A 13,358-nucleotide genomic window follows, 5' to 3' on the forward strand; every position below is an offset into this window, starting at 1 on the left:
TTTAAAATGATGTATATCATGTCTATAGTACTTGACATTTAAGTAGTGAAAAATCAATAAAACAGTCAATAAATCCTTTGTTTCCTATTGTTTATTGTTAAGTTCGATGGAGCATATCTCAATAGTGGCACTGGCGACATCCGGGCTCAGTTGTGCCGAGGGGTCACATATACACAGATCTATGGTTTATTAGCTGGGCTTGTGCAATTTGTATGTATGATCTTAAGTGTTTTTCCACAGATTAGATTTCAAGCTGTTAGTGAGTGTCTTTAAGGACCAACCATGTCAAACAAACAGACAAACAATTTGATGGCTTATTTTAATATGTGTTTCATATGCACTGCATGTTCCATGATTCCAGTTCAAAGAGCTTTATTCTGATCTGCCTTTCAATCTATTATGAAAAGTGCTTCCGGTGGGGGAGGTTGATGTACTTGATTTTTGACAGGGTGTGCTGCCTGAGCTTCAAGACCCTACCCTAAAATGTTTGCTCATTTTGGGTGATTTTTTTTCAAACATGGACCCATGTCTATAAGGGTTTTTCTGTAAAACTCTATCACATTTTTTGCCATTTTTGGATGATAATTCAAAACATGAGCATACCACGTCTAAGTATTTTCTGTAACAAACCTACCCTCATGTCTGAAGATTTGTTGTGACAAGCAGACCCAGGGAAGTACTCTAACCCCACATGGGTTATGTAACATTGACAAGATCTTTCTGTTTCCATCAACAGGTCTCGTGACAACTCAATACCAGATGCCAAATCTCCTCTACTAGGTAAATGTAATATGTAGCAGTCCATTGGTCTATTCTTTTTTACTTGTAGGCTGTAGCCTTTTGTTCATCCAACACACAAAATTGTTTGATTGTCTCTTCTGGTGTAGGATCAGTGGCATAGGCAGTGGGGGCTGTAGCTGTAGTAACTATGAAATTTTGGCCGGTAGCAAATATATATAAAAAAAAGAATACAGAAGTGAGCAGGTGGTCGTGCAAGAACACTCGTTGGTGAAATCATGTTTTTATCGGCACAATCACAAGTTTGAGATCCCCTGTTCCGAAAACCACTGCCACTGGGTATGATTGGGCAGGTGGGAAAACTTTTTCCATGATTTCAGCATATAGACGAATCCAACGAGCCAAGTCATGGTCAGGATTTGGTCGGCCATCTTTGGTTTCCCGCTAGCACCAACCTGGGGTTTTGAGCGCCCGATTGTGCAAATAAAGCCGCCTAACACCTAGAGAAGATGCAAAGACGAGGAGGGTTAATAGAATAATATATACAATAGAGGTAATCCTGTCGCATCTATTCATACATAGTCCTTTTGTTCATTCATTTATACATCTATGAATAGATGCGAAGGGATTACCTGCGGAATTATCTCTATTGTATTATTCTATTAACCCTCCTCGACCTTCTCTAGGTGTAAAGCGGCTTTTATTTGCACAACTGTTGGAACTGTATTGTGTTGTAAACTTAAATCATTTTTTTTTTGTCTACCTGTGTTTTCGCGGAAGGTGTAAAACGGGTGATGGAATGCAGTTTAAAATTTCCGCCAAGGCCGAATCATTTCACATTTTGGATGCATTGTAGCCGACGGGACCCAACTAAAGGCTGCTAGCCAGGTGTCGGAATGCGTGTATTTGGATTCGTCTATAGTCAAAACTGCATTAAACTTAAAGGAGTATTTTGTGATCCTAGCATCCTCTTTTTTTGACATTTTTCAGTAGATATCCACGAAAAAAAAGCTTATTCCCAAAATTTCAGTTGATTCCTATTTTGCGTTTGCGAGTTATGCATGATTATGTGTATTACACTGCTCCATAGATATTGTGTAATTAGTGGTTGAGTTAGTTTAAAGGAGTATTTCGTGATCCTAACATCCTCTTTTTATGACATTTTTCAGTAGATATCCACGAAAAAAAGCTTATTCCCAAAATTTCAGTTGATTCCGATTTTGCGTTTGCGAGTTATGCATGATTTACACTGCTCCATATAAGGCCACAGTTATAATTTCATTCTGGTATACCAGAACGAAATTCAAATTTGACAATATTTTTGCTAAACGAATTAATCTGCTAGAAATATTTTGTAAGTAAACATTATGTAGCCAGAGGTTCCCAGTGATATAAATATCTCAACTTTTTTTGAGAAAAGTGGGGGATGAGGCTGTGGATCACGAAATGCCCCTTTAATTACCAATGAGATAATAAGATGTGAATAATGTTGTTTTACATCACTATAGACCACTTGACATCACTGTTTATCAACAATGGCGAGGGATTCGTCTATCGATATGCTTGAACAAGCCGCTACACTGGTCAATGGCTTTCTTGTACTAGATGAAATGTGGCGGGCGATTTAAAATGCACGTGCCCTTAGCAAACTACGATGCGCACGCACACTGCAGGGCAAAGAACAATGGAAATTGCCATGATTGCATTGTACAAGATACTGCCGGGCAATGACGTCACATGCCAAGTGGTCTATTCATTCACTACCAATTTAGAATTGTGAGCTGACTGCAAAAATTCTGTTTAAAAAAACACCTCCTACCCTCATCAATTCATCATGAAAATCATCCAGAGGACCAGATCATTTATTTTGTGCAGCCTAACCTCATTTTTTCAACAGGTTATAACAAGGAGTTTACTGCAGGCATCTTAGCTGTGCAGGGTGCATCTACTGCCGAAACAGGAGAGAAACACTCGCAGTTCATTGTCATCCAAGGAGAACCAGGGATGGGCAAGACTCGATTCTTACGTGCAATAATGGACGGAGCTAACAAATATCATATGAGGTAGGTCAGTAAAAAGATACAAGGTGAAATATCACACAATCTTTCATAATTATTCTCTTTTTCAGAGCATTGTTATTTTTATAGTTTTTATCACCAAAGTATCAACATTTACATACTGTAAGTGTCTGATGTAAAACAAGTGAATAAAAATCTCCATAGTTGCTTTTCAATTAAGTTCTAAAACTTTGAGTCATATCCTTCAATGTATGTTTGAATTAAGAAATAAAGGGTAATGCATTATCCTTTACACCCAAATAATGTGTCGAGGCAGTAAAAGCGTAAATAATGGGTGAGTGAAGCCGAACCCATTATTTAAACGTTTTACTGCCGAGGACACATTATTTAATGTAAAGATAATGCTGCACCCTTTATTTCTATTCTATTACCAGAAAATAGTGCAATTTAAAGAGAAAATGTCATTTTTTGGCACAAATATTTTTTAAGTTGTTTACTTCAAGGTGGAGCGCGTATGCGTAAGTGACAGCGCGTATCGCGGAAATATTGCACGCGTAACCTAGTCTCGGTCCCAGCCGATTTGTGCTCCTTCGTCACTAAACAAACCGTCTGGCGACAACCTCATAATACGTCTTTTCTGATTGGCTGAACATCAACGCCATAGCGTTAAATTTTGCTGTCAATCAACGCTGGGCTTCAGCGCATGCAGCGGATGATGGACAGCTATGCGGTTACATAAATCCACACAATGTACGCGAGTACGCGCTGCAAGTCGCGTACATGAAAGGCGATATCAGACGATCGGCGCCTTAGTGGCTGCTAAAAGCTAGCGTACATTTTTCGTTTGCGGTATCTACAAATAGTGGAGGGCCCAGATGTTTAGTGTCACTTACACAAGTCACGTCCTATAGCCAATTGAAAACAGTTTTATTTGGAAATTCATTAACCAATCAGCGATTGTCATTTCTGGGTTGTCGCCAGACGGTTTGTTTAGTGACGGAGGAACACAAACCGTCTGGGACCGACAACGCGTAACCAAGCGTAATGCTGTGCGTAGAATGTGTTACGGCGCTTGACCCATTATTGCAGAATAATGGGCTCTCACGTGACGAGTTTCAACAAATCACAGTGCGCGATTTTGAATAATGGGTCGTGGAGGTAATAGAATTGCAAGTAAAAGATTATTCATAATAATATAACAAAATAGTAGCACACCATGTAGATGTTTAACAAATGCCATTGAAAAATTTCAATTTTTCTTAATCCTGTTCATTGTGCCCATTAAAGCCATATTGTAACATTTGCTGAGGAGGATGCCCTCAATATTTTTCAAAATGCTGTTTTCAACCATAGATACTAAAAATATGTTTTAAAACAATTGTAATGTACTTTAGTAAACTAACATAGCCTGCAAAAATCAAGATGCTGTAGTTTTATCAAAATCTTGATTTTGAGCATTTTGAATAAACCGTCTGAACAAGATGGTTAAACTAAAGCAATATTATAACATTTGCTGAGGAAGGCGCCCTCACTGAATTTTTAAAATTCCTTTTTACACGATTAAATTGTACTTTATTAAACCAATATACCCTGCAAAAATCAAGACTCTAGGTGCTGTAGTTTTGTCAAAATCAGAGATTTTGAATAAAACGCCGGATTCGGCGCTTTATTATTACGATGGAATTATTAGTCGAACGCATACACGATGTTCATAACACACAGTATGTACACGGCGTGCGTGACGGTGATATACACAACAAAGGGTCGTACCACAACATGACCGAAGGAGTGGTACGTATTGGCGACATGTGCGCTGGTAGTAAATTCCAATTTTCTTTGCTTTGCCATAGTTGTTCGGCTCAAAAATAAAAGGGGATATATCTGACAGTAAAAGCTAACATTTTATGGCAAAGAAATGCTAATCTATTTTGTTTGAAAATGTTATAATATTGCTTTAATTATTATTACAATGGAAATATTAGTCGAGCGCGCCCTTCAATATGTTCAACATGCACCTTCTAAGATTCTGTCAAGCTTGTTTATGAACAAAGTTGACAGGTATGCTCATATTATTGTGCCACTGCTTTAAAGCCATATTATAACATTTCTGTAAAAATAGATTAGTATTTATTTTCCATAAAATGTTAGCTTTTACTGTCAGATATGTCCCCTTTTAATTTTGAGCCGAACAATCCGAGGTAAAGCATAGAAAATTGGAATTTACTACTAGCGCCCATGCATGTACTCCCGCGGTTGTAATACGATACGATCCTCTGGGTGTGTGTGTATGTGTATCCCACATGCCGTGTACGTACTGTGCATACATGTTCGACTAATATTTCCATCGTAATAATAAACGCCGGTTCCATCGTTTTATTCAAAATCTCGGATTTTGACAAAACTACAGCACCTAAAGTCTTGATTTTTTGCAGAGTATCTTTATTGACTAAAATACATTACAATCGTGTAAAAACAAGAATTTAAAATTTTTTTGAGGGCGTTCTCCTCAGCAAATGTTATAATATGGCTTTAACTTGTTTTGAAACTGTTTTTAACCCCTACAGAGTGGTATCAGCACGTCCGTCTGTATGCGATGCCTCCACACCGTATCACACTGTATGCATCCTGCTCTCAGAGCTGCTGGAATTATCTGGAATTGAGTCTGCACAGAGCAAGGAGGCAGAATTGAATGAACGCTATCAGGGAACAGCTCTTATGCATCAACTTTGTCTTGTCAATAATCTTCTGGGAATTCAGGTAATATGGGATAGACAGATAGACAGAGCTTTTTTCTCTTATGCATGTGTGCTATCATAGTTAGCCCCCGAGTTAGCCCTATAGGTCTCATTTACTACTTCTATGCTGTTACTGTATGGCCTCCAAAAACCATTGTGATCCGAGAAACAACCTGCCAAGGAAAAACCTTTTTCTCAGACTATGCAGTTCATTCCGATGATCTTGGTTTTTGGACGCCATAATAAAAGCAGGGATGTGAGATGACATCCATCCCTTGTAAAAGGGACTTATCTAGTAGAGCTTTCTCGTGTTCTGTAGGCCTATGAAGAGAATCCATTACAGCCAGCCAGTGAACAAACCCTCAGTTGACACCTAATTAGGTGTATTGTACACAGTGATGGCGTAGCCAAGGGGCAGCTGCCCCCTGGGAAAAAGTCTTGCCCCCGGTGGGATGGTGACCGCCCGACATTTAAGACTTTTTTGTGTTTCTGACCAAATTTACATTATATTTTGCCATTTTAACCTAAAAAGTGCCAATTTATTCACTTTCTGTACCATATTTCACCAGTTTAGCTTCAATATGGCAAAATTGTTTGTGCGCTTCGCGCGCATTTGTAACATTTACTAATTTTGTCACCAAAAGGTGCCCCCATGCCCGTACGCAGGATTTTTTTGGGGGGGTGCTGATTTTGAAAAAGTGGACTTTTTTCCCAAGGGGGCAATTTTGTGAAAAGTTTATGATTTTTTTATGATTTTATGACTTTTTTGCTCGCTGCGCTCCCAAATTCTGAAATTTTGGGACTTTTTGTATACATTTGCAAATATGGGGAGGTGCGGTCGCACCCCCGCACCCCCCCCTGCGTACGGGCCTGGGTGCCCCCCTTAAAATTTGTCTTGCCCCCTCTGAAAAAGTGCTGGCTACGCCACTGATTGTACATGATACTAATCTTCACACAAATTGTAGTGAGTCTTTTCAATTTGTGCTTCATTTGTTTAGTTAACTGGAAGTGATGCCATAGAACGAATGACTCCTGCCCAACGTAACTTACAACTTCACAAACTCATTGGCAAGATAGTCTCTGACACAGAACTAGATCACCATGAAGGCACCCTCATAGCCATTGACGATGCTGAATACATTGATGCCGACTCGTGGGATTATCTCAAAGACTTTGTCGGAGACTCATGCATAATTTCACTGAGCTTGGGACCATTCCGTAAAGATGAATCAACGCCAAAAGCCGCTACTGAAATTCTTCAAGACCAATCTACTATCCATATGAAATTGAATGGACTGGATCCACAGTGCATGGAACCATTGCTTTGCCAACAGATGGAAGTTGCCACTGTACCCAGGGAATTAACCAAGTATGTTCTTTAACCCCCTGAGCACTACCTGTCGATCTAACATAGCCTCTTATTGGTCAATTACCGTAAACGTTCGCCTAATGGCGCTATTGGATTCTTAGAAATGTGAGAGCGCCCTCCTTGTAAAATCTCAACAGCATTAAGGAGGCGTGTATGTTAAATTGAGCAACCTGGACATAATGCCTCAGAAAAAAAATCGTGACCTGACCCAATACTTTAGGTCACTAGGTTAATTGCTAGAGCAGCAAATGTTTTGAGTTTTTTCAGGTATTCTTTCTCAAGGTGACATTGGACTTAATTTGTAAATCGATTCATACGTTATACCTAACTCATTTTGGTAAATCTTTCTATAACATTGTAATCTCTTCATATTTTTATTATTATTCTTCAGTTCAAAATTACACCCTTCTGCTGTCTGACCCGTTAGCTCAGTCGGCAGAGGATGCGCCTTGAATGATGAAGGGTACTGGTTCGAATCTTGATTAATGCCCCCACTTTTATGTGAAGAAGGGTCAAGAAATGTTTTTGGATTTTGTCCCTATTTTACGAACGAATATTGTGATTTTTTAAAATTTAATTTTAATTTTCTTATTTTTTTTTAGATAGGCACTGCGAAGAACGGCAACAAAACCCGCGGACAAAATTTGCTCCATCTGTATTCCACTACATTTAACAGTTAAATGACCTTTGAAAAATGGACCGGCCTCAATGTTTCAAATTGTGTAACTACATTACTTTATTCATTTATGCATTATAAATGATCAGCTATTTTTTCTTTTCTTAAAAGGATCGAACCCAAGTAGATCAGACCATTGATCATATAACTATCAGACCACAAAGTAGTTACGTAACTCCGTGGTATCGGAACCAAGCACTGTTTGTATGGCAATCATTACGATCACGCTATTTTGGTATGCCTTTTTTTGTGTACTGATTGTTTTGACGTGGTTCATTACTTACGCGTGATCCCGTTGACATAGTAACATTACGTAACTTCGATACTGAAGTGAATAGTTGTTGAGTACACATAATTATGGAAAGCCATTGAGGTATTGTGTGCCTTCCAAAGCAGCTCAAAGCGCCTTATAACATGTTCTCATTGTGTTGTGGAAACCAAGCCAGTATTCAATGATAGTCAGTCATTTATCTATAGAGGCCTTGCATGCGTTTATCGATTGGCTCGAAACAAAGGATTTGAACCGGTTTCTTCCCGTAATCATGGCGCAGTGCAGTCCATTCAATCAAATGTTGTCATCAACCTATTTGATCGTAGTGCATTTTGTTATGTGTGTGAGACGAACTGTCGCGGTAGATGCAATCATGCTTTTGTTGAATGCATTTGAGTAGTCCGCCATATTTACGGGATGGTACGTCACACAGTGTCATCGACCCTATATCTTCATGGCAGAAATCGCCATGGTAGGTTGAATCCACAGCCACGATTGGCCATTTGGTTCAGACCTTTGAAGCTCTTTGAGACGAATAATTAGTCGAGGGACATGACTAAGGCTACTCACAATAGCCGGGTAATTGATCTTGGTTGTGCGTGAATAAGCTTGTATACCCCATTGAGGTCAATGGTCATCGACTTTTATACTGCCTAGTAGTGAGTGCAGCTGTACTACGCGCTGTAGTCCATACTGGACCAACGCAATATAAAATTAGAGTTTTGGTTAGATTTTGAGTTCAAAGCGCACGGCCAATTTTCAAAGCGCATTCTAGCGACTATCATATCTGTTCAACATGTATTTTAAAGTGTATGAGACCACATCTGGTTTCTTGAGAAAAAATCATTTACGGGAGATATTCATCATTTTCTAACCCGGTATCCGAAGATTTTCGTCTGATATCAAAATCGTGCATAGCAATTCACGTGTATCGATCCCGTGTATTCATTTTAGTGTCTCTGCTGCACCAAATAATTATTAGCCAGGCGGTGTCGGTGTGCGTCATATGCACAACCTCTATTGGTCGTTGTATGATTTTGTTCGTTCACTCATTCAAATTTTATTTATATCATTTGACGACTGAGCCTATTATGATACATCCTCCGTGGAACAGTTTCAAACAAAATATAGCCAGAGGGATTATTGGGGCAGAGGTTATCTTTTGAATCCTCTTAGGGGGCTATCATTTTGTTCGGAAGGGGGTCCTACATTTACAAAAAGTCTGCGTCAATAAAATTGTGCACTCCCTATTTTGGCAACAAAAATTTTATGATTCCCAAGCCCAAAATTGTATTGAAATCAGTCTTTTTGAATAAAATAAACACACTATCTGTGGTCATCGTGTGACTCCCTGCATTTTGGTCATGAAACATATTTTGACCCCCTCCTATTTTTCTTTCCAAGAATATATGACCCCCGTGATATTTGGCCCCCTTGAATAAAATAATATACCTCTTATGACCACTGAAGCATAGGCAAGGACACCCATGCGCAATTAAAAGACTTGTCGCTCGTGACAGTTCGTCGCACACACATAACAAATGCCTATAGACGAATCCAACGAGCCAAGTCATGGTCAGGATTTGGTCGGACATCTTTGGGTAGCCGCTAGCACCAACTTAGTGTTTTGAGCATCCAATTGTGCAAATAAAAGCCGCCTAACACCTAGAGAAGATGCAAGGACGAGAAGTACATCAAAGCATAGATACCGCGTGTAGTTAATCCGATTATTATGAAAGGTGTAAAACGGGTGATGGAATGCAGTTTAAAATTTCCGCCAAGGCGAATCATTTCACATTTTGAGTGCATTGTAGCCGACGGCTACCCAACTAAAGGCTGCTAGTCAGGTGTAGGAATGCGTGAATTTAGATTCGTCTATACGATCAAATAGGTTCATGACAACATTTAATTGAATGGATTGAGTTATAAGCGAAAAAGAAAGCGATAAAACCTATAGAAAAACAAAGAATCACGAAAAAAAGACACATAAAAGATTTAAAAAATAAAAATATATAAACAATGTTAAAGATAAAATCAAGAAAATAGAGAATAAAATTTCCTCAAATCAGAAAAAAAACATTGACAGACAACATAATCTGTCAGAAATTACTGCATGAGATTCGAACCATGAATCTTCTCCACAAGTTCGCTTTATCCTCGCACTATAGTCTAATGCTCTGCTCACTAGGCCACAACGTATCAGGTGAATGATTACCGCATTATCATGAACAAGTTTGTTTGATCTTGTTCATAATTGTATGCGTCGATAGGTTTCAACCTTTAACTACACGTACCCTTAATGATCAGTGATAATAGTCGGCTTTTACAGGGATGGCGCTCTCTCATTTCCATGAACTCCGTAGCGCCATTAGGCGAACGTTTACGGTATATGATATCTCCACTTTAATCACCAATCAGAATGGAGCTTTGCTAATTATTCACCCCAATTTTGTGTGGTGAAATTATTCTAACAAAATTGCTGATTGGGCCAATTGATTATGAAAACTTCTTTTTGGCCAATCGGCAGGTAGTTCTCATGGGGTTTAGTTTAGTATTTACATCAGCAAGTCAACATAATGGTGTTCTGCAAAACAGAATGCCCCTTTTTAGTTCCATTCATAGATTCAGTTGGAGGGGTGATTGAATTTTTGTTATTTGTCATTATTTTGACATGATGATTTGGTACATCTCCAAGATAATACAAAATACTAAATAAAAACATATTGACAATCACACAGACTAAACTAAAACCCTGGAGTAGAAAATTGAGCTATTACCATCATTACTAACCTGTTCAGAAAGCCTACTCAGAGTAGTTTGGAAGAAAATCTGTGCCTGTAATCATGCAATTATGAGAAACGTTTTAACCCAAGTCTGATCCAGCCACCTCTTCTTTCTTTCCTTCCTTCCCTTCTAGCATGCTGTCATCTAACCTCAAAGGTCGACTGAATCCTTCCTGGGTCAAGCAGTGTATAGCTAATATGTTGCATCATAAACAGCTTGAAATTGATACACATAGGGTGCAACCAGCATGCATCATTGCACATGGAATAAGACTCATGGAACTCAAAGTGCCGCCATCCTTGAGAGGTAAGCCGGTCGGTATGATTATATCCGCAAGAGGGGGCACAGAGGCGCAGTGGCGTGCGCAAAGGGGGAAGGGGAGAAAACCGTTAAAAACATCAAAATTTGCTCCTAATCATACTCCATTCGGGGGAACTGAACAACCTGGCCCCCCTCACTTTCAATGTGCTGCGCACACCACTGCAGAGGCGATGCTTATGTAGGGTTGCTAATAATACCCTTTATCAGCATCGATGTAACCCAAAGACCCACCCACATTTTCTCAATCTCTCACCCAAATATTCTTATTTTTCAATTTGAACAATAACTTCCATTCTTCATTGATATCATTACTTATTTTTTTAAATAAAAAGAGCCATATCAAGTCATTTAGAACTAGAAATTCAATGTTCATAAGGTTTCTATTGGACTGTTTTGGCTCTCACTTATTTTTTTTTTCTCACCATTTTTTTAAAAGTCTTAAAAAATTGCTCTCACCCAATAGCTCCCAATGTCCCCATATTGATCCAAAAGACTGTCTATCACCATTAGCTCAATCAGTATTTGCTGCGCTAGAATATGTTCAGTGATGATTTAGGGATTCAATCATGTTTCACCGTTGTTCATCACAGATTAACATCGATGCATCCGCGTCGCCGTCCCGAACGAAGTAAACCACACAGACGCGCTGGACGCGAGTTGTTAATCGTGATGCACAACGGAGAAACATGATTGAATCCCTTTCAACAACGAAACAAGCTAAAGATGTCTAATTCCCATGATTCTTTCATTCGGAATGTCCGTTTGTCATTGCCACTCAACCTTACAAGAAGATCGCGGTATTTCTCTGTTGATATCGGCAATAAAACTAAAGAATAAAGCGGTGATATTTAGCTTCCGATGCTTCCGCCAACATAAGAGAGTTCATGTTTACACATACGTTCCAGTCATGACAAATTTTACGCGCTCATGCGTAACGCGTATGCGTAACCTTGCGTTCGCGTATATACGCTACTGGACTGTGGATTCATCACCGATTAACAACACTTGGCTCCTGTACAAAGGTATTCTGTCGGTCCGTGTCACGTCACTTCCGGTTGATGATGTTCGAGTGAAAACAAGTCCCTGATTCGATTTTTGTTGATGATTTCTGTCATTGGTGTTATGTAAATTTCGATCGCAAATAGTCAGTGGAATCAAACAACCGTTTCTAAGTCTTCAGAGTGAAAGAAACTTACTTGATTTACCGTGTATATACAGACAAACTTAAAATTAAATTCCATGGTCGAGTGTCGTTTTTCCGAAATTGAATGCCACTCCAGCAACATCGCTATGTAGCCTCCTTCACAGCCGGTTTCTGTTGTTCACAACAAACCGTGAGCCACATGCAGTTTGGGCCCGAGACTAGAGATAGCCCGGATGTCCGACCGACAGAATAGAAAGAGTTGTTGAAACAAGTTTGACTCCCTGCAGTGTCATTCTGTTCTCGTCGAAAAAATCTCATTAAGCTAGCTTGAAGTTCCCTTACCGCATGCTAATTGACCCGGCCCATGCAGTCTACCCAATACCAAACGTGGGGAGTTGGGAGCTGGTCCTGGATGCAAAAGTTATTCTATTGCATGCTGATTAGGGTCTGTGCCTTTATATAGCTGTGTCAGTACTGCAGTAGCTTTATGTAAAGCTTTGATCTTATGTTATGTGATTGCATTACATAAATATGTGACTTTCGATAACTGCTACCATATTTTCTTGGCTTAATTCTTTTTCCCCCATACAAACTTGTCAACAATCCAGCATACACAACCAGAGTACAGGACTAATCATGCAGCTATCACTGATTGCCCATGCAAGTGTTTTCATCATAATATTGCTGTGTTTCTTTACAGATTGTATGATAGCTTTCATTGACAGACTCTCAGAGACAGAAGGTATGGCAGTCAAGATGGCGTCCATCATAGGAACCTCTTTCACAGACGATGTCCTCGTCACTTTGATGTCTCATATGTCATCGGATAAGGTCCACCAGAGTATTGGAGCTCTCCTGTCAGCAAGTATGCATATTGTTTTGTTTTTTTGCAAATAGGGTCTTCTTGCACTAACCCCTCAATACCGTATTTTGTCAAATAGTCGCCCCCCTCAAATAAACGCCCCACCACTTTTTTCAACCAAGATGTTTCAAAAATGCCGATATTTCCATGCTATCTTGTGCAGTAAGCTTACCAAGTTGCATGCCCACATGGTAGATAATAGCGTCAATAATTGCCGAAAATCTGGATTGGAATTGGGAAACCCCGCGGAGTCAGTGTTTCTAGTTCATAGTTCGTCATTTTAGCGTGAGTTTTAAGTTTACCTAATGATTTTAACAGGAATTATCGTTCTAAAATTGACCTTGAATAAATGCCTCCCTGGGAAAATGTAACGCCCCCGGGGGCGTTTATTTGAAAAAATACGGTATTAGGTTTGCAATGGCCTTTTTTTTGGTCAATTT

The 13,358-nt window shown here is 39.3% G+C and overlaps 1 protein-coding gene across 1 annotated transcript in view; it reads left to right on the forward strand.

Annotated features, from left to right (window-relative positions):
• Positions 1-13,358, forward strand: part of LOC140160531 (adenylate cyclase type 10-like) — a 60,074-nt gene that overhangs the window by 26,801 nt on the left and 19,915 nt on the right. The window contains exons 15-20 of the mRNA XM_072183769.1: positions 737-780; positions 2,636-2,801; positions 5,321-5,513; positions 6,490-6,860; positions 10,725-10,897; positions 12,757-12,921. Of these exons, the coding sequence (XP_072039870.1) occupies positions 737-780; positions 2,636-2,801; positions 5,321-5,513; positions 6,490-6,860; positions 10,725-10,897; positions 12,757-12,921 (1,112 nt within the window). The remainder of the gene's footprint in view (positions 1-736; positions 781-2,635; positions 2,802-5,320; positions 5,514-6,489; positions 6,861-10,724; positions 10,898-12,756; positions 12,922-13,358) is intronic.

Source organism: Amphiura filiformis, chromosome 9 (genome assembly GCF_039555335.1).
Source record: "Amphiura filiformis chromosome 9, Afil_fr2py, whole genome shotgun sequence".
Lineage (NCBI taxonomy): Eukaryota > Metazoa > Echinodermata > Ophiuroidea > Amphilepidida > Amphiuridae > Amphiura > Amphiura filiformis.